The sequence below is a fragment of the Alosa pseudoharengus genome, unplaced genomic scaffold (genome assembly GCF_046254945.1).
Source record: "Alosa pseudoharengus isolate Yale_2024_CS ecotype anadromous, Long Island Sound unplaced genomic scaffold, YU_APseudo_1.1 YU_APseudo_1.1_scf_23, whole genome shotgun sequence".
NCBI classification, from domain to species: Eukaryota; Metazoa; Chordata; class Actinopteri; order Clupeiformes; family Clupeidae; genus Alosa; species Alosa pseudoharengus.
In genome coordinates, this window is record NW_027468685.1 from 9,403,696 (window position 1) to 9,431,061 (window position 27,366).

The window sequence follows — 27,366 nt, forward strand, 5'->3', positions numbered from 1 at the left end:
TATACAGTGACAGTCTACATGCTTCAAAATGTGCAGCAAAAAACTAAAAATAGGCGAATATTTGTAAAATCACAATTACCTAGTACATTTCATTCAATTCATTTGTGAGACATTTCCATTTTTTACAACAGCAGGCTCTGATATTTTTATCCCACTATTTGACAAGCTGCACAAAATTTAGATTTTTGTTAAACCACAAACACATCTGCTTCCTTACTCACCACAAATGAGAGGTTCAGTTTGTCAAGTCTTCTAAGTTCTACCAAAAAAGGAGCATAGTCACAAAATGTAGTAGAGAGATTGGAGAGCTTTATTTACACATGTGAAGAGCATGACCACAACTAACATAATTCTCCTCAGTCACCGTTGGATGATGGATGATGTTCCTGCTGAGCAAATGGCTCTCTCCAGTTTCTGGAGCACATTGTTATGATGGGTAAGAGAAGGCAAAAGGTTACCAGAAGGTATATCAGCAGTGTCCTACGAGGAACAGACGTGAATATACTAGCCAATCTAGCAATCTCTATGCCATGAATATAGAAAACAAAAACAAAAAGGTACCACACGGTAGTCTTCCGATGCTTGACGATGTTGTTAAACACTGCCACTCAGGCTTTGTGATACACTGAGAGTATCATGTATAACAAGGCTATGTGGGTGATATACTATTACTGGCATTCCAAACTCGTTACCTGCCAAAGACGTTGGGTGAGGTATTCTAGCGTAATAAGAGCAGGATGTTCAATTGATGAAATCCTGAGTTCCAACAGAAATCAGCAACAAAAGGGCAACACAAACACTATTTGGTTCAGTTAAAGAGAATAGTGTTTTTTTCCTCCTACAGCAGATTGCAGTGTAGCCGAACAGAACATTTGTCCATGAAGAAAGGTTTAACTCAATATCCTAAGGATAATAAAATAAAATGTAAAGACTCTACCTGTATATTTAATGCTACCAAAAAGACAGTTATACCAAAACAAAACATTTAGCATTACTGTTATGCCTCCTGAGTGTCTACTATTGCCAGTGTGGAGCTAAAGCTTTGGATCATCTTCATGAAGCCAAAAATCAATCTGAAATACAGCATATTTACATCATCATCGCAAGCATCTGTGCTCACATTTGTCGTTCCACCTTGGTTTTGACACAAATCAAAAACCTACCAAGGGCATGTCAAAATGTCACAAAAAAAATCCCTGGACAGATCAATACAAAACGAGTATCTAAATATTTGGGCATCTTGAAATAAAAAAAAAAAGAGGGTTTCACTGACTAAATATCAAACCTCTAAGCGGTTTCTTCCCCATTCATAAATGGAGGAGATGTATGGGTTACAGGGTACTCTTGGGATCTCCACACAAGGAGTACAAGTGGAAGAGAGTGTAATCCACAGACTCTGCATTACATCCCATAGTGTACACGGCTTCTGCAGGACAGCACGCCTGCCATTCACATATTCAAAATACATTGCAAACTCCAGTGAAACAGAATTCCCTTAATACGCTTCAGGTTTGTTTTTGCTTGTTTGTTTTTTTTTTTAAACATTATTTGGTAAAGCGAAGTAAAGCACTGATTGTATACAAATACAACTTAGACAGAGAGATCATGGATAGAACCATCCAGATTCATTTTAACAAATACTCCCAAATAACCGTTCTTTGACCAGCAGTCACATCAGTCCTTTTTTAAATCACTAGGCATCTTGGTCCATGATCAAACCAGGGGCAGAAGATAAGACACCTAGTGGAGGCACATGTCTGGGAGGGTAAACAATACTCGGGAAGAAATGACAAATCTATGGTGTACTAAAAAAAGATACAAAAAGGGTCCAATGCTGGTTGTGAAAGTGGGATAAATGCAGTCTTTGTCTCATACACTTATTGTGTAAAATAAAGATCTAAAAGGGGAAAAGAAACATATGAAGGACAAAGAAGGCTTTGGGATACAGTGACCTACTACATCATTCGCTTTAAATATGTTTAACTGATTCTATGCACATAGCCTCTCAGACTTTGCTACAATCAGTCCTGTGAGGTTTGTACAAACTTCTCTTTTTTCACCCGAACTCTGAAGTTTGGAGGAGGAAGCTGAACCTCTGCAGTCTCAGGAACTCCCGGGAACATTCCTGATGTTTGACCACGTCCATTTCTTTGACTTAATTCGGCACCTCACTTTTGCGCAAGAGCTGAGGTAGAGAAAATATGTAATTGAGACAACAGCCCTCTTTGAGTTTTGCTTAATGGAACCGGTTTCTCCCAAATTCAATCTCCAACTGCCTGTCACTTTACGAAACGATCAGGAGTCCTCCTTTAGAGAGAGTACCACTTCAGCTTCTTCAGTTCCGGAAGCGGTAGGAGATGGGCAGAAGGAGGTTGTTTTTCTTCAGGGCCTGCACCTTGGCCTGCGAGGCCTCGTCCAGTGCCTTGTAGCATCGCCGCGCGTAGTCAAGGAGCTTCTCTTTGGACGGGTCAAACTCGCCTACCTCGGGCACCTTCTCGGGAGCGACCAGGAGGAGCTCCGCGATGGGCGTAGTGGACGCCACGGTGTTGCGGTCCACACCGTGCACCTGGAAGGCCTTGGCCATGCTCTTCAGTTTCTGATAAGTCACCAGAATCTTTTTGTAGCGGATAAGAACGCCTGCTGGGTCTTTCACTGGAAGTAAATATAAAGTCCTAATTACCATTGGTTGTTTTTATGCTTTCGTTTAGGATTAATAAAGTAACCGATTAAAAGACAGAAACAGATAAAAGCTTGTGGAAAGGAGAAAAACAGACATCCCTAAAAATCCCTGTTAAGACATGGAACTGTCTGAAATGCCTTGGTGTTCGCATGAACTTGGATGGATTGGAAACTTGAATCCCTACCACCACAGCATATATGCTTGTGTGTTATGATTATATCTGTACATCATTCTATTTGCATTTTAAAAGTAAGAACACAATCCCAGAGATGTATGGAGATGGCAAGGCAAGCATTGTGTGTGTAAATGGACTGACCTCGCTGCCTCTCCATGGCTCTCTTGATTCGGAACACACGAGTCCTCTTGACGTGCGGGACTGACGCTGGGTTGGCCCGGCCTCCAGACTTTCCCTTTTTAGACCTTTTGCCGCCCTCCTCACTAGACACTGTGTATTCCTCCTCCTCCAGGTAACCATCTTCCTCCAGGTATTCCTCCACAACATCCTCATAGTCCTCCTCAGCTGAGGACAGATGTCAAAACACTCATTATACAATCACCACAACAGTACAATGTATGCCAAACCAACATATACTTCCATGCCTATATGCATGTCTGTAGGTGGATAGTTGGCCTGTGTACATACACAAGTTTTATGTATTTTATTTCATTTCATACTTTGTGCTTACAACGATTTAAAAGAACCCATGGCTTTGGCTAATTACTGGGTTATTTTTTTGGGGTGGTAAGGTCTGTTATAACGTAACATTTGTATGATTATAGCCAATTGTGCACTGGGTAAGGTCTGTGGACACACAGCAATGAGTATTCCTATACTGTATTTTGCATTTCTTAGGGTTTCTTATGTTGTGTGCAATTGTTGTTCCTGTAGATATGCTCTTTTAATGATACATGAGTCAATGCTCCTATGTACTACTTTTGTGCAACTTCGTTGTGTTTAACCAACCGCACAGTTAAGCTCTGCAATAGCTCACCCTGAGCGGTGCTGGGTCGCTTGAGGCTTGTCTGCTGCTGCTGACGGGATACAGCTGAGCGGGTGGTCATGGGAGCTGGGAACGGAGTCGCCGGCCGGCGCGCCGGGGTCTTCTGGGGGCTAGGCTGTGGAGTGTCTCCTTGCCGGTCTGAGAAGGGTGGGATGAGTGTGGAGGACAAAGAGAATGAGAGAGACGCTCATAACAGAGGTGCAAAGCTAATATTTACTCAGGAAGATGGCTCCTTCTGTATCATCTGTGTATACGTGCATGGTTACTACTGACTTTCTGGTCCTGGTCCTGAGTGTGTGCGTGCGTGCGTGCGTGTGTGTGTGTGTGTGTGTGTGTGTGTGTGTGTGTGTGTGTGTGCGTGTGTGTGTGTGTGTATGTCTCTGACTTCCTGGTTTACTGGTTGTCTCTTGAATTCTGGTCTGTGTATGCATATATATTTAGGTCTCGTCTCGTATACATACGATGTCCTGGCACTTGGTGCCGTTTGTATACCACTGACTTTTGGCTTCATTGACCTATAAAGGTGTGTATAAGCAATGCTCTTAAATCCAAGCTCTATGTATGAATATGTAGGAAAGTGATTGGGTGTGTACCGTTGGTAAACTCAAGGCTCTTGGTGATACTGATGACGCGGTCCAGCTGGCATCGTAGAAAGTCCCTCTCCTCCTCCAGGTCCTCGATGCGTTTCTGCAGCCACGAGTTTTTCTCCAAGGAGATCTGAAGATGCATGCGGAGGTTTGAGATCAGCAGGTAGGAGTCACACATGACCGGTGGTCCAGAGGTTGGATGATCTATGGCAAAGATTACACTAGTGTAGAGAACCACAAAACCACAAGAGGGGGAGAGTAAAAAATAAACAAAGAATAGTTAACCTACCTTCAAATGGTCGTTCATTTTGATTCAAATAACTTGTCGTGTCCACGTTGTTGTCCTCAAATGGAATGGAGATTTCATAGCCTCCCACTTGGTTCTTTGTTAGGCCATCTTCTGCGAGAAATGTAATGAATGACTTAAAAGGAAGCATATTGACCACAAACACCGAATGCACGTGCGCGGGGGCTTTTGATAGTTGAAACGTATTTTTAAAGTTTAAATCTCTACACAGGTGGAGAATAACATTCGTATCTACCTGATGAAGTCCCCGTATTCGGGTGTGTATCGTTCATCATGTTTTGCGTCGTGCGCTCCACCTTTCTGGAATGTATCAGTCTGGCGAACAACAATCGTAGATACAACGTGTGATATCAAAGTGTGACTCAAATTGTTGCAACTTGTAACAACTCAGGTGCAGCAGCATGTCAACTACCAGGAAAACTAAACTTGTTACAACTTTGTAAGGCGAAAAGTCATTTTTACAAAATAAATTTAATTAGTAAGTACAAAGTAAATTAACTGACTCGGTCCGCTAACTTTACATGTTTCTCTATGTAGGCTTCCACTTTATGCAACTAATCAAAGTTTAATGTCAACATAAAACAAATACACGCAGCAGCACAGCAGTAAAGCAAATGCTGCAAATTATGGGGAGCATCCACACTGCTATTGCTAACAGCCATGCCACCAATGCTACAAATAGCTTGTTAGCGATACACTAACCAGCCAGACTGACTAGCCATCTTAAAATTTGCTTCCTGCTTTGTCTTCTTTTAACGTTATGATTTAAACATTTGGCTTACCGGCATACAGGGTTTCGTAACAAGTCTTCACTTCGACCCAATCTAGCAAGTTCGAAAATGCAGAAAGATGTTTCTATATGCTACGACAATAATCTCCTTCGCACCATAGCTGCACATTTCAAACTTATCTCCAGAGCCTGAACTTTACAGTGGTAGCCTAGCTATCAAGAATGACTGGAACACATTTTCTTGACCGTTACCAAACAGTTGGAAAATGCGCTATTATCTAACTTTGTCGATGTATATTCGCCTTTTCAGTCTTTCAAAATGCACAATGTATAACTTTTCAATTGAGAAATTCCCTTATTTCCACGGACGTAAACTTGGTCAAGCCTCCCCCATGAGTCATTTCCGGCCAGACGTCCATAAGAGAGGGTCTACTAGTTCCGCTTGCCTAGCAAAAACGTAGAAAATATGTTTTATTTCAAGGGACCAGTTGACAGGTCTCATTGAAAAAGTCTTATTTAAAAACTGAAATAGTTAATAATTCCCACGCGCACACAAGCATGTAACACATTTACACAGTGGGCACGCAGATGAGCGATGAGACATAGGCCTAGGCCTACCGCCCTATGAGGTGAATGGAGAAAGACAATTTCTCATTTAATATGAACATGCATTTCACTTTTATTTTAGTAGACCTAATATCTAAACCAATGGCAAATATGCCTAGGCTGGCCTGGCCAACAGTTGCACATGGGTAATCAATGTAGGCTATATCAATGCCAGCAGTCGCCTAGAAAGTAATAATGTTCTAGTGTAAACTTGGTTTAAAAACTAAACAGCGCTATAATGTGGAAAGATGCACGTAGGTCTGTAGTTATTCATACAACAACTGTAGGCTAGCCTATATGTTACATGCCTGATAACGCCTCTCATTCTGGAAGAAGTTATTGGGAGAGGTTGTCCGCCTACCTGCCCCAGGTGGGATCGGATGTCGACGAGGGGGCGGTCGATTGACGGCGGAAGTTAATCCAAGAGGTTCTGTTATAAAAAAAAAAAATTAAAAAACGAACACGGAGCAATCGACTGGAGCTGAAAAATAGGCGAAAGGATTTAACATCTCACCAGGTAAGACGCTAGCCTGTTGAACGTCCAAACGACCCCTAAATCGCATATCCTAGATCTATGGCGTATTGCGTCAACGCCCTATCTATTGTAAACAGGTAGGCTAAAATAATCGGGGCATTTCGATCATTCAATTGTTTTGTGGTAGGCTACACTAAGGTTGATATTTTGCTTGATCTAGATATAGGCCTGCCTACTCCCAGCCTTTTAGTTCAAGAAGGCTAAACAATTGGTGACCACACTTAACACGCAAAATCCCCATGCCTAATTTACTAAAATAATAATTTAGTGTAATATGAAGTAAAGTAGCCTAGGCCTGCTGTAGACATGGCTGAAATGTCTAACAGTGTAAGGTAACAAATTATTTTGATATGACAGTAATAAGTAATTACGTTTTTGAAGTATCTTGCCCAAAACTGGTCTGATTAGATGAGGGTCACTTGCTCACCTGTGTATTCAGATCATTCTAACATACATTTCTATGGGCTCCAGTAAACTGTAAGAGAGTAGGCCTACCTCAAAAGTTTAGAAGGATTGGAAATCATACATCAGGTTGAGGGACAGTGGCCTAACCTGTTGAAAAATGGGAACGTTTTAGGAAATAAGTTGTTTATTGTATAAACAACTCTGAGTACATAGAGGAGATCAAGCTGATGTACAAAACGACTTACGAGATTATTATGCAACTAAATATCCTCTCTTCTGCTTGCATCCTTTGGGGTCTGCCCCTCTTTTGGGTCCATTACTACCCCATGTAATAACATGTCCCACTGCAGGGCAGTAACCATGACCACATCCTGTGCAGGCCTCTCCCACTGCCGACTGGCCCTCGCCTTTGCATTAATTATGGACTTGCTCGGTGTCGCTGCCCTTTTGACCGGTGTCTTTGCCACCCTGGAGATCAAAGGCCGGGATTTTGGCGACCTGTTGGTGTACACGGGAGCCCTCCTGGTGCTGATGTCACTGGGCGGTTGGGTCATGTGGTACAGCGGAAACATTGATGGACTGACCTCCCGCAAGGACCTGGGTCACATCAGCAGTGCAGTGGACAGGCTGGCGAGGACCCTGAGTCGCAAGATCACCCGAACACACCGGACTCACAGAGGGCCCTGAGGTCACTCGTGTATGACATGGAGGAGGCATTCTGCACTAGATAGCAGGTGATTCATGCGTCTTTACTTTGTAATTAATAAAATAAGTCAATGTATGGGAAACACTGCAAGGAATAGAGATTGACCGAAGGAATCAAGAGTATGACTCTTTTGAAAACTCTACGATGTTGCAAGATCCAAACTTCCTGTCTCTTGTGTGAACCACTAAAAAGACAGGAAGTTGGGATCTTGCAACCCACAGAATTGTACCATGGAAGTACTTACTCTCTCGCAATCTGTCTGTCTGTCTTCCCTCTGTCCTCTGTCTCCTACACATTACGGGGTAGGTCCAACTTGGTGTTTATTAGCACATTTTATAAATCTTTATATTGAAACAAAGCTATTGCATTATAGTGTTCTGCAGGTCTGTCTTGTCTGCTGCATGATCTACGTTTATGTTTATAACAAAATGTTGACTAGATGGATGAAATTCACTGATTTGATATAAGTTGCAAGGATTAAGAAAAACAACCAAACTGATTGTGCATGCTGGAATCCTATGTAAAACCACTTTACCCTCTCAATGTAAGTTCCTCTTTCGGTCTAACACCACATGTGTGTGTTTTCCTCTTTCTTACCATAGATGGAGAATATACACACATACTCTGCAAAAGGTACACAAGGACAAACTTCAACAGGATTTTGTTAAGCATTTCAGTGCTGCAAGTCTGAAGCATCAAGTACACACCAAAGATATTAGGAGCAACGCTATCAAGCATGGTACCTGATCTCTACCACTAATCAAGACTTCAACAACCATGGGTCAGGGCTACTTTACAGTAATTTTTTAGTAAAGATACATCCCAGACAATCTTAGGTCAAACACTTCCCTTCATTGGACTATATGAATAAACTGCCACTTGTGACTTATAGTTTATTCAACTCTAATACCAGTTTGGGTATTTTATTTAGTAGTATTAATTCAGTCTCTTGAAATCTGAGCAAATCATTTTCATTGCTCATCATGGACCTAGACCATTTTTTTGTATTTTAAGAAGCATTTAGCCCCTTTCATAGTATTTTAACAGTGAATATTTTGTCAAATCACATTTGTATGTCTGTTACAATTTTTTTCTTTTTTTGTGCTAATAACATTTCTTATACATTTTACCATGACATCTACCTATCTACAGTGCAACCGGAAAGTTTTCAGACCCTTTCAGTTCCACATTTTGTTATATTTCAGAATAATTTTAAAATGGATTCAATTCATATTTTTCCTCAATAATCTACACACAGTACTCCAACACTCCACCAAAAAGCAGGTGTTTGCAATGTTTTGGAAAAAAAAAAAAAAAGACTGAAATATTCTATTTACATAAGTATTCAGACCCTTTGTTATGACACTTGCAATTGAGCTCTGGTGCATCCTACTTTTATCAATTGTCCTTGAGATGCTTCTACAACTTCATTGGAGTCCACCTGTGCCTAAATGAATTCACTGGATATTATTAGGAGAGGCACACATCTTTTTATATAGGTCCCACAGTTGATGGTCAGAGTGAAAACCAAGCCATGAGGTCAAGAGAATTGTCTGTAGACCTGCAAGACATTGATGTGTGAAGACACAGATCTGTGGAAGGATAGAGAACATTTCTGCAGTATTGAAAGTGCCCCAAAGCACGGTAGCCTCCATTATTCTCAAATGGAAAAATATGTAACAACCAACAGTCATCCTAGATCTGACTGTTCAGCCAAACAGTAATGCGGGATGAAGGGCCTTGGTCAAACAGGTAAGGACCCAATGGTCACTATGAATGAGATCCAGAGTTCCAGAGAAGTGAAAAGAAGGACAAACATCAGTGCAGGTCAGTGCCTGGTTTCTTCCACACGCCGTTGGTGATTCAATTCAAGATAATCTGGAAAATCAGACCAGATGATTTTACTTCTCGTGGTCTGTGAGTCGTTCAGGTGCTTTTTGACAAACTCCTGACAAAAAATGGCTTCCATCTCTCCACTCTACTATAAAGGCCTGATTGGTGGAGTGCTGCACTGATGTTTGTCCTTCTTTACACTTCTCTCTTATTTTCTCAAAGGAACTCTGGATCTCATTTACAGTGAGCATACTTTAGACTGTTTTTAGACTTTGAATCAACAAACAACAATTCTGAATTCAAGGTCTCAAATTGAAATGAGCGATAATGGTCCCAAATTTAAGGATGTTTCAGAATGTCACACATGCAAAGCATAACCAGCTACAGACAATGAGTGGCAGATGGAGCGTGATGTCACTTATAGGCTATTTTTAAGTCATTGCAAATTTCATATGATGATGCATCATTCCACAAAATAGTTTGTTTTCTCTATTCTGTTATCAAGATATTCAATAGGCTAAACATATAGTCTACTCAAAGCTTTTAGGCTTATGTCAGTTTGATCAGCTAGAGACAACAAGTGACAGACAGAGTGTGATGTCATTTATAGGCTACCAGAGATTGATTTTAAGTCATCGTTGCAAATTCCATATGATGATGCATCATTCCAAAATGGTTAGGTTGTACAGCTGTTAGGCTTGTCATTTTGATCTGTAAAAAATGTCACAAGCAGCCATGCTTAAATTCTGCTCACTGCACATGTATTACAATATATTATAATATAATATTCAGTATTCATTATTGAATGTTTAGCTGGCATGGTGTTTTTCCCTATCATTCTATTTTTAAAGCAGGCCTATCTGCCAGCATTTAATTGGGCTACAGGTTTTCTACAGGAGTAGCATGTTTGAACGGGCACGGCAATGTAAATGAGAGAGAGAGAGAGAGAGAGAGAGAGAGAGAAAGAGAGAACCATGTATTTCCTTCCATGACCCACAGGTGGAGACACCGCTCCCTGACATCTGAAGTGTCAGTACTAGTGTTGGGTCTTAAAGAGCACATTCAGCCTGCAGCTCTTTGTGGTGTTTGCCAGACCCAAATAACCCTTTGCGTACCACCACACTGCCTCAGTTCATATCAGGCCACTATCTGAGAATACTGGGCCAGACACGGTCAGTCTAGCTGTTGAATGAGAAATAGTGTTTTCACAGGTGGACAGAAGTGGATAAATATTGTGTATCATTTACACTATGAGAATATGAATTAATTACTATGTATTAAAATTATTATTGTTCTGATTTATGGGAGAATTAAAAAACGTTTCCTAACTGACAATTAGTTAAAAGCAGGAAAGGAGGTGAATATAGGAGCACTCATCACAAATGCCAATCATGTCTGTAACAGTGTTTCTGTAGCCTGGAAAATCCAGACCCTGATAATCTAGAAAGATTAAGGGTCTGGCAAAGAACAATGTAATGGCCCAACTCGAGGGGCGGCAACAAGCATGCATTTAAAAATCTCACTGCACGCAATTGGATAACACTAGACCATGTTTACTCTGAATTATTTCGGACTTTGACGCAATCGGATAACACTACAACCAATGTGTACTGTCTTTCCAACGTTGCAGCGCTGTCTTCATCAGTTTAGCTGGTTTCCCAGAATGTTGGGGTAAAAGTAACGTGCATCATTGCTCTTTGCCAGAGTGTCTCGCAGAGACAATTCCATTGTGCTCTCGCGAGAACTCTGGATTTCCAGGGTAGTGTTTCTGTACCTACAAGTGAAAACTTGGCTTACGTGTGGTGACTCCAGCCAATGCCACTCACCTGCGGGCTGGAGGTGGATAATGACAGCATGCGAGTCAAAGAAAGACCTGAGCTGCAAGGGTCAAGGATGAGAGGAAATAAATAGAAGCAGGCTCTATGCTGAGACACTCTGCACGGGGGGTTTTCTAGCTCTAATCTTGTTGAGATTTGCAGAGTAATGCTGTTAGTTGCTGTCTGCCAGGTATCATGGCTCCTCGACCCTGTTTCCCGTCCTCTTAAGGTGTTAGCACCCTGCCCTGACACAAACCCAAACATTCTTAGCAAAGTTTGCAGCTGCTGGTTGCAGTCTTTACAGTGTTCAGAAAACCAACCTCCAGGAGGCCTACCATAGTGCCCAGACAGCGATTGAAAGGAATGACTGTTGGATCTGTCAAACTCAAGCAACTCCATCCAACCACCATCAACAAACACAGACGGATGATCTAACTGTTTGGTGTTGGAGTTGGCTGGCATTTGGCTTGGCAGTGCATGACTCCCGCCCCCCCCCCACCACACACATACACCTTGCTGTGTTGGCCTTGGCCACTCGAACGTTCCCTCCTCCTCCTCCTCCTTCTCGTGCTGTTGCTCTGCTACTTTGGCTGACACTCCTGTGGTCCTTACACAGCATTTCTCAGGTGTCATTTGAGTAGAGTTGGCATATCTGCAGTCATTAGCCCTGCACACTTGTAGTGAGTAGGATAAGCATGCTTCCTTTGCTTGACCTTATACTGTGTGTGCTTCCTCGGTTTCTCTGTCTGTCTCACCTGTCAGATACCTTTTTGTATCCTCTCTATACCTGACAAGCCACTGTTTTCTCAGATTAGATGTTTTTTCACACTGTAGGGACTTTTTGTAGATACTACTGTAAACCTTTTGTTAAACCTTTTCTTAAAGTTCCTAAAACCTTTTGCATGTTTGAATTGCATGGATGGGGGCGATTGTAGTTTCTCTGGCCGCAGTTCCTGTAACCATTTTAGCTCTTACTGTTCATACTCTCCTCTCATCTCCTCCCCTGCAGCAGTCCAGGGGGGCATGACTTTTCAGGTCGTTTCCCGGGATATGTGTCAAAGGTCAGGTTTGTCCTTGGTTATTCCAGGACCCAGTGCAGAGTTATAAGTCAAGACCAGTTAGGATAGAAAGGATCCTAATCTGATAAGTATGTCTTAAGGAGTATTTGTAGTCGGAGTAAAGTCCCTCCTCTGAAAAATGAGAAGTAGAGAAGAAAAGAATGCATGGTGCACCATGGGATACCTGAGAGATGAACTCAGAAAAGGAACAGTTTTTATTTAATGTTCAGATAAGGATTACAAACTAGCATCAAGTAAAGGATCAGCAGAAATGATTCATTACAGTTTTTTACAACTGTTTACACACATTTTCAAAACTCTGTGTCTATTTTTCAAAACTCCACACACAAAACCCACAATTGCTCACACAAAATGCAAAATGCCTCAAATCTCCAGCAAAATGACACACAACATTCAATATGTCCCTTCACATTATAAACACTTTTGTCATAATATTACATTTTGGATACATCATGTACACAGTTGCTCAAAACCTAAAGCTCTTCTGTCTTTCATGGGCTTTACTGTATGTATTTCCATACAAGAGTGAAAGTTACGGTATCTACAGAGAGAAGTTGAAATACAACAAAAATGCAAGCAATATTGAAACCAAAAATAGTGATTTTTCCCAAATACAGTATGCAGCCAACAAAAAAAAACAAAGCAAAATACAATGGCCACCAGATGTACATGGAGTTGTGAAAACGCTGATTTTGCCTAAGACAGAAATGACTGACTTTCAAATTACTTGTGGGGGGGGGGGGGGGGGGCTGGGTTGTGTATGTACTGTATAGGCCTATAGCAGAAACAAACATTCCTACAGTAAGCATTCCTAAGGCATTTCTGGAGGCACAGAAAAATGTATTGAGCTAATGGTAACTTGGGGAGAAACAAAAATAGAGTAAAAAAGACAAATTTTACATAAAGTTGACTTTTTGTAGAATATTACTGTAAGCTAAAGTCTGATTACTGTAATTTTCCTTTCAAAGTATCTGCATTGGTTCTGAACATTTCAACCAGAAATCCTTTAGGAGCAGATTGAAAGGGTCCATACCTACATAGAGAGTATATCATATCAAGAATATTCATAGGCCTACTAGATAGATAGATAGATAGATAGATAGATAGATACTTTATTGATCCCCAGGGGAAATTCAAGGTCTCAACAGCATACAGACAACACAAACACATTCTTTAACAGCAGAGAGAGTAATTAAAGTATATAATATAAAAACACAACTAAGCAATAAGGACAGTAGAAGATTAAGAATATGCTAAATATACTAAAATACAAATTATACTAACTAACACTTAATCTAAATCAATTCTAAAAACAGTATCCACATAGTGGTGATTAATCAATCAGAGGCGCTTGCAATGACTGAGGCAGGGACTGAGCCTGTGATTCTCTGTGCATAGTAAGGTATGGTAAGGTGCTCTAAGGTGCTCTGTGTGAATGAGTGTCATGGTGGTAGTGCAATGGTGATAGTGGTCATGGTGATAGTGCAAATGAGTAAGTCCAACAGTGCAACAATGCAGAAATAAAGTAAAGTCTATATATCTATATATTTAACTATTTAAAGAAAATGTATAAGTGTGGCCACAGTTCGGCATGGAGGGGGGGGGTTATGCATATGTGCTAATGTGCTAATAAAGCACGCAAACAGTGAGGCATAAATACAGTGGTAAAAGTGGCTAGTGGACAGACAGTATCCAAACATGGAGGGGGTGAAGAGGCAGACAGACTATGCAGAGAAGTCTATCCCTCCTCTTCCCTTAAGTGAGGCATTGAACAGTTCAATGGCCCTGGGAACAAATGACTTTCTCAGTCTGTAAGTTGTGCAAGGCAGTGAGCGAAGTCTCCAGCTGATCAGGCTCTTCTGCTTAACAATAGTGCTGTGGAGTGGGTGACACTCATTGTCCAAGATGTTAATCAGTTTGTTCAGGGTTCTTTTGTCAGATAGTGAATTGATGCACTCCAGTTCAGCTCCCACTACAGAGCCAGCTTTCCTTACCAGCCTGTCAATTCGCCCCGCATCCTTCTTCCTTGTGCTTCCTCCCCAACATACTACTGCATAGGACGCTGGCAACAACAGACTGGTAGAACATCCTGAGGAGCTTACTGCACACATTGAAGGACCACAACCTCCTCAGGAAGTACAGCCTGCTCTGCCCTTTCTTGTAGAGTGCATCAGTGTTGGCTGACCAGTCCAGTTTATTGTCCAGGTGGAGACCCAGATACTTGTAGGTGCTGACCACCTCCACATTGACCCCATCAATGTGGACTGGTAGCAGAGTGGGCTTAGACCTGCGGAAATCCACCACCATCTCCTTGGTCTTTGAAGTGTTAAGTTGAAGATGATTGAGTTTGCACCATTGCACAAAGTCCTCCACCAAGCTCCTGTACTCCTCCTCCTGCTCCGTTCCTGATACACCCCACAATTGCAGTATCATCAGAAAACTTCTGCATGTGGCATGACCCAGTGTTGTAGCAGAAGTCAGATGTGTACAGGGTGAACAGGACTGGAGAGAGCACAGTTCCCTGTGGCGCTCCGGTGCTGCAGATCACAGTGTCAGAGAGACAGTTCTTCAGTCTGACGAACTGTGGTCGCTCGGTCAGGTAATCTGTAATCCAGGTTACCAGGTGAGCGTCCACACCCATCTGCAAGAGCTTGTCTCCCAATCTGAGGGGCTGGATGGTGTTAAAAGCACTTGAGAAATCAAAGAACATGATTCTCACAGCACTTTTCCCCTTGTAGGTGGGAATGTGTCCTGTGTAGAAGATAAGTGATGGCATCGTCCACGCCCACTTTCTCCTGGTATGCAAACTGTAACGGGTCTAGTGCATGGCGTACCTGGGGTCTGAGCATACTTAAGACCAATCGCTCCATTGTCTTCATCACATGTGATGTAAGAGCGACAGGTCTGTAGTCATTAAGCTCACTAGGGTGTGGCTTCTTAGGGACAGGGGTAAGACATGATGTCTTCCACAGTGTTGGAACTTGTCCAAGGCGTAGGCTCAAATTGAAGATGTGCTTCAGTGGCTCAGTGGATTACTAAGGTTATGATTGGATGGTGTTCAGTAAAGTAATGAGTGTTTACACATGAGAGAGAGTGAAGCACTGGTGATTTAGTGTGGCATTTTGATGGGTTGTGTTTGAACAACAAACTCAAGTGACTTCCTGTTAGATTTTTGTGTGTTAGGTAGAAAATTGTGTGTGGTGTTTTGCAGATTTGGTGTGAGGTTATGATGTTTGGAGTACATGTTTAGAAAATTGTGTGACAAGCAAAGATGTAGTGTGTAAGCAGTTGAAAAAAGCAAGAAGTATTTTTCAACTTTGTGTAATCAGATGGATTGTATTAATGATTCCTTCATTTCCATAAAATAACATCACATTTTTGGCCAGTTAAGGAAAAAAGTTAATGCTGAAACATGCCAGTTACAAGGTCAAAAAGAGAACCGCTGATGAAACCAGTAAGTATCCGTGTAGTGAGATGAACTCTAAACTGGAATGAAGGTTAAAGAGTGAGACACAAAACCTTTTCTCTCTGGTCTATACTGGGATCCAACTTGAAGGTTGAAAGCGGTGTAAAGGTCTTAAAATACCTTACAAAGACCAACCTCAGCTTAACTTAATAAGATCTAATTAGTGCTCGTGCAAATACGCTTGTGCTGGAGTCGAAATGAGATGAGCCTGCAGAACCTGAAACTAATACCAAAATGCTTCATTGTTTTTTTTTAAGGTTTGAACCTCCAAGTGGTCCAGGGTAGAGAGACCAGCATAAGAAGTTCACATTGGGTCTCAGCCTCTTAGGCCAATCCCACTTAATTGACTTACCTCAGCAAGCTAGGGTGGAGCAATATCTCTCCACAGTTCTCCAATTCATCTATTGCAGATTGTACCTTTGAATCTTTGCCCGTGCTTGTGGTTTTACTCAGGTAAGGGATTTCTTGGCAGGAGTGCTGATCATTAATTAATTGTTTCTATGTAAGTTGCTGAACCCGCTGTTCTTCCACCTAGTTCTGACCTCTATAGTTCCTCCTACCTCTGCTCTTGAAAGGTAACATCTACCATATCGAATCTAGCTTTAGCTGTTTTCTATTTTGCTCTCTCTTATATTTTCCTGCATTGTTAGGCCTACTTGTTTCATTTTCAGCCGGTCAAAGAAAAAATGCTTAGGCCTAGTCTTATTTTGACAGACATGACACATGCTCCAATTTACCAAATAGCAATCTGGATAGCATGACCTAGAAAACAGATTTTGCTTCTCATTTGTTCTAAGTGTGTGTAGCCTACCTTACTCACGGCTTCTGACAGGGAGTGTGACTAACACCCTGTAGTTAATTATTCTAGCTAAATCACTGGATGGCTGGAACTGATAAAACCTACTGGATCAGATGTTTGCATTCGGTTGCAATAATAAATCAATAATAGGCTACGTTTTATTTAGGCTATATACCGCCTTTATCAAACTCAAGGTCGCTTTACAGACCTCTAGAGTAAACTCATCGAACTGCCTGCTAATTAAGTCAGCGTTTTACCAGTGGCATGGACATAATTGCACTTCATTGCAGTCATGCGGGGTAGATGTGAGGGCAGTAATGGTTTCCGCAGCTTTGGCAATGATGACTACATCTGGGATTTCCTCCTCGTTGTCTGTCTTTTATGGAATAACGTGAATGGAAGATAAATCATTCATTTAGAAAAGATGACTAATTGTTCATCAAGACATGGTATGGCAAGGCATGACTGAGCAAACAGACTGAGTTTGATGTGCCATTACACATCATTGCTTGTTTTTCAGAATTTGTTGAAGAAAGTCAGACACATAGACCACGTTGAATAAACATTTTAAATCCCTAATGGTTAGTGGCTTCCCACAAAGGATGATTTGACTTGTGGCAGCGCACTTCACCAAACTGCTCACTAGGAGGCGGTAAAGTATAAGATTTACCAGAGCCATATAGAGCTCTGAGATTTACTCATGAACACAGCCTGCTCTGTCAAGATGTGTTATACACACAGTATTTGGCGCTGTTTAAGTACCTGGTAAGGCTAACCTTTGTTTCAGATTATTAGCCCATAAGTAATTTGCAAAAGAGACCTTGTAGTTAGGCTACTGTGAAAGACCACAGGTTATGATTGTTGCAGAAGATTAATTGTATCGGTGGACATAATGCAAACATCTGATACTGACATAACCCTGCTGTTTAGTTCGTAAAAGTAATTTTTAGATTACCATAGTGAATCAGGTGTGCGTCTAGATTTCTAGGCTAGGTCTGGGTAGCTAAACTAAGAACTTGTTTACATGTTTACATGAAGCTCGGCGAAATATGTGTGTAATAATGAGTAACTGACATTATATTTTATACTTTAGATATTCGTTGAAGATGCCATTGAAGCATTCTTTTTGTTTGGCATTTTGAATAGCATTTGCTGCACCAATAAAATCAGCATAATTAGAATTTAATTAATAATTATATTTAGAATTATACTCTAGGAACACAATAGTTAAATAGGTTGATCCTGTCAACTTACTCCTGACATGGGGGAAGTTGAACCAAAATATGACTTTTTTGGGAGACTTCATATTTTGTTGTCTAGGCACACTGCCAATGTTTCAGTTGATGGCACACATCCTGAACTTGCCTTGTTATTATTTCTTCTTCATACCACATTGGGAATATGTCAACTGGAGTAAAAAACTACTCCTACTGCTGCTGACTCGGTATCCATTTCTCCACGTTTATTTTTTCATCATTTGTATGTGTGTTTTTTTTTTTTTTTTTTTTTTACAGATTCACCTTGAGGAAACCAGGCTGGCGGTCTGAGGCGCACTGCAGATGCCTGTTGTCAGACAGGTCTTTTGAGAATTTCTGTGGAGAGTCAAACACAGACGTCAGAAATATAGGCACCAACGATCAGACTCAGACTAGGTCATGGGTAATGCAAAGAGCGGAGCTGTGTCCAAGGAGCTTCTGCTGGACCTGAAGCTTACCACCAAGTTCAGTGAGGCCGAGATCACACAGTGGTACGAAAACTTCCAGAAGCAGTGTCCGAGCGGACGCATCACACCGGCCGAGTTTGAGGCCATTTACTCTCGATTCTTCCCGGAGAGCGACGCCAAGAGCTACTCCCAGCATGTCTTCCGCTCCTTCGATACCAATGACGACGGCACACTGGACTTCAGAGAGTACATCGTGGCCCTACACATGACCTCGTCTGGCAAGATGACGCTGAAATTGGAGTGGGCCTTCTCACTGTTTGACGTGGACAAGAATGGATTTCTCACTAAGTCGGAAGTCTGTGAGATATGCCAGGTAGGCTTTGATATAGGCTCTCTCAGATAGGGAAAACACTGAAATCTATGGTGAGAATAATAACTAAATCTAGATACAGAGTTTGCTCGATGGTGTTTTAAGACCCACCGTCGACTTCAAGGCAGCGGTACGACCGTCGACTTCAAGGCACCTTACCCTAACCCTAACCTTAACCTTAACCCTAACCCTAACCCTAACCCTAACCCTTGCCTAACCCTAGTGCCTTCCATGCAGTGCTGCCTGGAAGACGACGTTGGGGCTTAAAACACCAAACACCACAGAGGCTCTACTAGTAGGTGAGCTTCAGTGGAGGTTTGTTAGAACAATTTATTTATGCATGTATTTAGCTGATGCTTTTATCCAAAGCAACTTATCAATTGCAGGGGACAGAGCACAACGGTGACAGCTGGGAATTGAACCAAGGTCCTTTTAGGCAAGTCCCTCCACTCGGCGGTCATATTGCAACACTTTTTGGGCACTTATCGGGCATCTATTTCGGCCGAACTGCGCGTGTACAAGGCTTCACGACACCAAATTCGCTCCAGCGGCAAGATCACAACACATGATTGGCACAATGTTTTCACAACACACCACATGATTGGCACAATGTATTTTTTGAGTGCTCTCCTCATTAGAAAGTCTCTGATTAAACCCACGACTTTTGTGGCTACAGTATACAAGCCACTAGCCTGGATTTTCCCATGCTGCCTTGTGGTATTCACGCTGCTAGGCAGCCTGGATTCCATGGACTTCGTTTTCACCTCAATGAAGGAACCAATCACAGAACGGAGGGGGTATAGCAAGACGATGACGACACACCGAAGCAGTTATGAGCTACATACAGAGGCATTTGATAGAATGCGCCCAATAAACGGCTCTGGGTATTCGTAAACCACGTTTCAAATACGAGAAAATGAACAGTTCCCAGACCCCATCTTAATAAGATGAGGTCTGACGTTAGCCAGGCTAGCAAGCCACAGTATACACTACCCCAGAAAGAAAACAGAATAAATACAACAGGTTATACTGAGTCCAGTTTGTCAGTTTATCAGTTAGTCAGTAGATAGTTGACAATTTGAAGGTGGAAGAAAAGGAAAAAAAAAACAAGCAGCACTTTTTTATCACTTTTTTATTATGGTGCACCAATTGGGGCGTTAGATTCACATGTCCACTATACTTTTGCACTTTTTTATCACCAATTGGGGCGTTAGATTCACATGTCCACTATACTTTTGCACTTTCTCTGCCTAGCGAGGGCTGTGTAGCACACAACCCTCATAGCGGAGAGTCCCGTGACGTGCCAGCAGTACGGTCTTTGGTCAAGCGCAGAGGCTGTTGCTGCTCTGATGTCAGCACTGAGATCAGTTGCAAGCATGTTACTTAACAACAACACAGACTTAAACGGCAACAGCTGGTTGGCACATGTGTGCCGAGAGAACGCACAGAGCGAAAGACTTGGTGCTCCCCAAATTAATTGAGCAACCAACCCACAGACAGAAAATGAAAGTCCAAAAAAGTGCTGCTTTTTTACCCAACAAAATGACTGATAACGTATCCCGTTGTGACACCTATAGTGACTGGTTGAGCCAGCGTGTGGAAGGTTTAGATTAGAGGAGCTCTTGATTGCGAAAGCTTTAATAAGCCGCACACAAGTTACTCCCATGGAGTTAATCTTGGCAAGAGCCAGAGGGAAGTCAGGGATAAATATAGGGAACATGGCAAGTGGCACAAAATGGTGGGTCCACTCGATTACACAAGCCTCTTAGACTTTCATCCAATCATTATATGTGACGAGACAGAGGTTGTTGTCACATTGTCAATTGCTGGGGCAGGGTTTATTTCCAAACAAAGTGAACTCATAAAGAAATGTTTCAGCAGCAATTTTGCATAACATTAATGAAGGTCTGCTAATTGGACTCTAGCCAAGAGGCCATCACACTAATAGTTTATTGGACACAATTACAGTTTGATTATCACATCTTCGATACAAGTGAAATATGGAGGCCATTTGGCAATACATAAACTCTGCTTCTTGACATGTTCACCAGTCTGTTGAATGCAGATCAAGATTGGCATGGGTGTTGGTGACACATGGGTTTGGCAAGAACTGGCTTTATGTGTGCCAAACTCTACAAACTCTATCCATGAGGACAAAATGAACACAGCAAAAGCAACACAGCAAAGGCAGAGATTTTTATAAAGCTAGAGAGATATCAACTGGGATAAAAAAAAACATATTTCACTATATTTAGGGACAGAGACAAAAAAATTCTAAATGACCTGAAAAGAACCTGATGAGAAGCCTCTAGCCTGCTTTTATAAATGATGGTTCCGGCTCAGAATTCTGTGACAATGTGGTTTGAGTTTGATCAGCCTCACTGAATTGTGCTACAGAAATACCTAACTAACTAAATATAACATTATTATTGGAATTGTTATTACTGACCTAAACTGACTGCCCTCCATTCGAAATCACAGTATGGCTAACATGGTGTAAGAAGGACATTACACAATACTTTCATCATGTGGATTTGCCAGTAGTGGTAAAGCATCATTATGGTGTTTCTCCTGCATTAACTTGTTGTTATGTAAAGGTAGTGGGTATTGCTTTTATCCAAAGCAGCTATAAGACTTGCAGTGGTCAGAAATTAAACTCGTTGCGACTTAAGCGTGTATTGTTGACGCTACCCGCTGCCTTACCAAACCCATGCTAGACTTATCATTCGTAATGTCAAATAAGTATAAGTATATATACTATTTTGATCCCGTGAGGGAAATTTGGTCTCTGCATTTATCCCAATCCGTGAATTAGTGAAACACACTGTGAACACACAGTGAGTTGAAGCACACACTAATCCCGGTGCAGTAAGCTGCCTGCAACAACAGTGGCGCTCGGGGAGCAGTGAGGGGTTAGGTGCCTTGCTCAAGCGCACTTCAGCCGTGCCTACTGGTAAGGGTTTGAACCCGAGCGAAGCGAAGCGCTAACCAGTAGGCAACGACTGCCCAAAATGTACACATATAAAAGAAGAAAAAGTTAATGCTCCTAATAGTCCAAGAGCATTAGCTCAAAGTTGAGTCAAACCCAGAACAAATTTGTAACAAGCTGAATTTTGCAGGATATGTTCAGAATATCTTTAGGAATAACATACTAAAAGTCCCCGTGAATCCCCCTTGTGCTTTCTGAGATATTCAAGATGGCGTCCGAAATTGCCGCTATTTGGAGATTTTTCCATATGGCTTATAAAACATAATACAAATGCAATAAAAATGTTAAAATATATGTTTTCTTATACAAGGAATCCAAATTCACCATTGACACACTGCTAAAATGAAAGTTAACCAAGATTACAAGGTCATTAATGTGACAATGACACGAAATTAACATAGTGTACCCATTAAGTCATTTTTTAGAAAAAGAGGGGCCTGTCTAATGCTATTCATTATTTTGTCTAATCACATAATGTCTTTATTATATGTTATTTGTCTTTATTTGTGCAGTCTCAAGGAGGCTCAGATAAAGTTGCTTCAAAACTTTGGAGTTTTCGAACCCCTCAGATAGAGCCTCTTTTCAATTATTTTCAGTCACTGACTTAGTATGTAGATTCATATTATGTAAATTCGGAAATTATTGTTTATTGTTTTTTGTGTATAAACAGCAGAGATGGGAAGTAATGTAGTAGCCTACAAATACTTTGTTACTGTACTTAAGTAGATTTTTCAGATATTTTTACTTTACTGTTTATTTTTGAGGCGACTTTTTACTTTTACTCCTTACATGAACAGGAGTAAACAACACGAATATCAGTACTTTCTACTCCTTACATTTTACAAAACTGGCTCATTACTTTAGTTTCAAATAATTTCAGTGGAGTTACCGTTTTTATTGTTCGCGTCTTCAATAGCGTATGGGAATATACGTTGCACGCACCAAAGATTACTCGACAGATTTGGGAGGCATTCATTCGTGGCAAATCATTGCAGCTTGATGGCAGTAATGTTAATGTTAGCACGTAGTAGTATGTCTCAATTAAATTTAGTCAAAAATGCCCTCCTCCTCTCCTTGCCTTTTGCCGCTTAACTTCTAGCTGCAGTGTAGCCTACTGTATATCCTTAGCAATAAGTAGATGCAGCATGGGTATTGAACAGGCATATAGTGGAGGCTAAACGCAGTTTACCCACCTCTGAAATTTCAGAAATAGTTTTTCCACCTTTTATTAGAGTTTATCCACCTCTCAAAAGAGTTTATTCACCAATTACAACTGTTTACATGTAAAAGTCACATTGTATTATCCACAATAACAATATGTACTGTCGCCTACACTCATCAACACCCTATGAACCAATGCCACTTGTATTGTTATAAACATTGGACAATAACCTCCACCACCATCAAATATGTTCTAAAGGCCTTTTCTAAAAATCTAACACCGCATGGTGCAGTCCACCTTACCGTGATCACCGAATTCATAGTTATAGTCATAGACTGGCACTCTTGCACTCTAGTAACATTGTGGTCCAGGTACCGTTGCATTAAAAAAATGGTTGTCATTCACAAGACTACTTTTACTTTTATACTTTAAGTACATTTCCAGGTGTGTACTTTGTTACTTTTACTTGAGTAAAGAAGTTAAATCAGTAGGCTACTTCTACTTTTACCAGAGTATTTTTTAACACAAGTATTTCTACTTCTACTTAAGTAAGGGAAGTGAGTACTTTTGCCATCTCTGATAAACAGGTAGTTCATTGTCATTTTTTACCATTTGGCTTTATGTAGAAAGATGAGTTATGCTAGTTAGCGTAGTGAGCAAACCATTAGTCAATACATGTCAAGTCAAGTCAAGTCAAGTTTATTTATATAGCGCATTTCATACACAGAGGTCATTCAATGTGCTTTACATAAACAAAACCAAACAATAATAACAAATAAAAGCATAGAAGGGCAATATAGTCAAAGAATAGTTAAAAGGTAAAGATCATAATAAAAAGGAAACATAAAACAAGGTAAAATCATTTAAAAATAAAGAATAATTAGTAAGCAAAACAAAGGCAAAAGTAGTAAAAAAAGTAATAAAAGACAAAGTAGAATAATTATCAAGGCAGATTCAGAATTTGTTACTCGGCACAGTTAGCAGAAAGCATCTGAGAACAGTTTGGTCTTAAGTCTAGATTTAAAACTGGCTACAGTTGGGGCCTTTTTGATGTCATCCGAAAGTTGGTTCCACAGCTGAGCCGCATAGCAGCTAAAAGCTGCTTCACCATGTTTAGTTCTAACTGTAGGTTTTACTAGCAGGTTTTTCACCTGGGACCTGAGAGGACGAGAAGGTGTGTACTGCTGAAGCATGTCTGACAAGTATTTAGGTCCTGCTCCATTTACTGATTTATAAACAAGCAATAGTGCTTTAAAGTCAATTCTGTGACTTACTGGAAGCCAGTGCAAGGACTTAAGAATTGGAGTAATGTGGTCAGTTCTTTTAGTTTTTGTTAGAATCCTAGCTGCTGCATTTTGTATCACCTGAAGCTGTTTAATAGTCTTTTTAGGAAGGCCTGTGAACAGTCCATTGCAGTAATCAACCCTGCTGGAGATAAATACATGTAGCCCTACTGATAGATACACTGCTTAAGGATTAAAAATGTTGAGTATACAAACTAAATGCTTTCCGATTCATTTTACATAAATCTTCAAATTAAAACACAAATAAGGATTTGGATGGGTGAAATACGTTCAAGAAATGCCTTTTTCCAAGGTTAAATGGTACAGTGACCCAAAAAACAGCTAGCATAAGCTAACTTTGAATAAGAATACCTTGTTTCAGAAAGTTTGGCAAAAGAGGAATAACTATGACAGCAAGTTTTAAAGCATATTTAGGCTACAGGCCTTTCTGTATACATTTGATCATGTTTATAAACCATCTTAGTGTCTATGAAAAATATGTGAACTTAGAAGGTTCAAATCTCTCATGTTGTGAGCGACTTGAGCGACAAAAACGACAGAATTATTATTTATACTGAAGAATCAACACCCATTTCTGATGATGAGGATGATGACTGAAGTGATTTATTATTATGAAATGTCTCCATTCAAAAAACTAATGATGAAATTGACTTACTTACCCTAAAAAACATATTTTGACCTTTTAATTGCATTTGTATCAGGTTTTAAGCCTGAGATACGGAAAAATCTCCAAATGGCGGCCATTTAGGACGCCATCTTGAATATCTCAGAGAGCACAAGGGGGATTCACCGGGACTTTTAGTATGTCATTCCTAAAGGTATTCTGAACGTATCCTGAAAAATTCAGCTTGTTCCAAATTTGTTCCGGGTGTAACCCTATTACTACTGGACTATAAATGAAAAAACATATTTCTACCTGCTGCAAGCATAGAACAAACCATCAAGCATTCTATTAGATTTGAACATGTAGATGATTGTCACAAATACTGTATGAAGTGTCGTTTATAGCTACACCCATTTCATGTTAAACATTTCCACACAGGCAATCTTCAAGCTGATTCCCAAAGACAAAGTTGCAGATCTCCCAAATGATGAAAACACTGCAGAAAAGAGGGCAGACAAACTGTGGGGATTCTTTAAAAAGGATGAAAAGGGTAAGATATTATTATGGCAAAGCATATTTTACAGTCAAAGGAAAACTATTAAATGGTTTATAGTCAAAATAGGAAAAATTCTGCTTAGATAACAAGTCATGTGCAATAAGGTTTCTTAAATATAGCACATATTTTCTTTTAATACATGATATTCAAATAAATTCAAATATACCAGAATTCTTCTTATTCTAAATCCCTGAATATATGGAATTAAATTAGACTCAAATGTTTTGTGTGTATCGCTTTTTGAAAATGTAGAAATTATTTGTAACTGTAAAACACACGTAAAAAACATCTGAGTCTAATTTAATTCCATATGAATCCACATTTTTGGGTGAATGAGCAAACATACAAATCATATGCAACAGCCATGCACATGCTATTAGTCTGACAGAGTGCTGATGTATTAATTAATCATTAATTAATCATGTCTCTTTTTGTATCATCACAGACAGAGTTGCTGAGGGAGACTTTATCGATGGCGTAATGGCGAATGCTGATGCGATGCGGCTTATTCAGTATGAACCTAATAAGTAAAGAGTCGAGACCTTTCCATTCCCAAATGCTATTATTGACACAGATAGACTTGCAAGTGCTTGCATAGTATAGTAAGATCTTAGTGTGATTATCGAAGATCTCATTGTAAATACTGTATATATTTCCAAACTCCAGGGTGCATAAAATAGCAAGATTTTTATGCTCAAACATTTTATTCCTATTCTCTTTGGAACCACTTTTCTTTCAGTTTGACAACAGTCATTTGTGGGATTCATTATTATTATTATTATTATTATTATTACATTTGTGTACCCAAGCAGGCTAGATTTCCATCTTACGTTCTGTTCACAAATTCACAGCTTTCACCTTCACAGTCTTCTGCTAGAATCTACATAGCTAGTTTGAGGTATTCTGTTAAGAAAGACAATATTTCAGCTCTTAAAAATACTTACTGTCTATATGAAAGATTTATATAGTGGTTTTATAGTAGTGTACAATACTTCTATGATATTCTGTAATAGTTTTATAATATCCTTGCCTTCTATAGTGTTACTATAGTACAGTCCTATAAGATTAGTATAATATTTTGTCCCAAAATACTATAAGATTCTTATAGTTCTTTATCGTAAGGGCTTATCTGTCATGTATCTGTTATTCTTATTTATTATCTGTTATCGTTTTACTGGCTCCATGAGGCAATAGTAAACCTCTGCATATCCTACAGTCAGCAACAGGTAAAACAAGACTGCTGGATGATATTTCATCTGTAATTATACTTTGTCTTTGATCAATGTTATTTTATAACTTTTATAATTTTGTTTTAATATTGTTATTATTTTTAGTGAAAGTAGCAACAACCGGTCAAGTGGTAAATCTGGTCTTAAAGATGAAAGCAATACTACAGGGTTGCCATAATAAAAATAGTTTTTTTTTCTACCTCTCAAAGAGACAATGAAATATGTGGTCTTATATCTCTTGATTTTGTTAGCGTTTTAAGATATGTTGTGTAAAATGAGATTAATGTTGACAAAAATGGATAGGCTGTTTGGGTTTCAACATTTTGTTTGGCTACAAGGAGAACCATTTTCATAGGCATCTACTATGTGTGTGTGTGTGTGTGTTTGGGGGGGGGGCAGGGGTGTTGTTGTTGTGTGTGTGTGTGTGTGTGTGTGTGTGTGCGCGCGTTTGTGTAAGTGCACATCACCTCAGTGCACATCACCTCAGGTTTATTATTTATCTGCTGTATTCTTAATTTATGGAGACCGAACTATGACTAAATGTCAGACTTGTCTTTATGCACATTTAGCTGGCATAGCAAGCAACAACAAGGTACTCAACCCTAGAGGGATTGTTTTTTCCCATAATTAAAATGGATGTTGGAAAAAAATTATAGAGGAGAATCAGAGAATCTGGTCAGTTGTAAGGGCTGCAATGTAAGTACCTTCTGAAGTTAAGTGGCAACACACTGTAAAGCTGCCACAGTAGTCATTGGAAAAGTTGATTTTGAGATTGTGTATGTTATCATTCATGTTGTCATTCATAATTCCATGTATTTTGTAAGTTATATACCCTTTGTTCCTCTTTCAAAAATATAAAGAATTATATTTTGAAATAAAGCTTGTCATCTGGACCCGATTGCTGTTGTCGTGTTGTTTATAGTAACAGGGGTTAAGTG

The 27,366-nt window shown here is 40.2% G+C and overlaps 2 protein-coding genes across 3 annotated transcripts; one reads left to right on the forward strand and one right to left on the reverse strand.

Annotated features, from left to right (window-relative positions):
* Positions 1–289: 289 nt before the first annotated feature.
* Positions 290–5,706, reverse strand: ccdc106b (coiled-coil domain containing 106b). 2 transcript variants are annotated; one of them, XM_076301347.1, is made up of 7 exons: positions 5,358–5,706; positions 4,811–4,890; positions 4,558–4,665; positions 4,275–4,472; positions 3,673–3,819; positions 2,997–3,200; positions 290–2,652 (listed from the first exon to the last, which is right to left on the reverse strand). In XM_076301347.1, the coding sequence occupies exons 2-7, from the start codon at positions 4,848–4,850 to the stop codon at positions 2,336–2,338; spliced, it is 1,014 nt and encodes a 337-aa protein (XP_076157462.1). In that variant the 5' UTR covers positions 4,851–4,890; positions 5,358–5,706; the 3' UTR covers positions 290–2,335. The 2 variants fall into 2 exon arrangements, with proteins under 2 accessions (XP_076157462.1, XP_076157461.1); XM_076301346.1 differs by having other exon boundaries at positions 4,558–4,668; positions 5,358–5,703.
* A 12,500-nt stretch (positions 5,707–18,206) lies between these two features.
* rcvrn3 (recoverin 3) lies at positions 18,207–25,730 on the forward strand. The gene is made up of 3 exons (XM_076300915.1): positions 18,207–18,587; positions 25,082–25,193; positions 25,645–25,730. The coding sequence occupies exons 1-3, from the start codon at positions 18,207–18,209 to the stop codon at positions 25,728–25,730; spliced, it is 579 nt and encodes a 192-aa protein (XP_076157030.1).
* Positions 25,731–27,366: the final 1,636 nt, after the last annotated feature.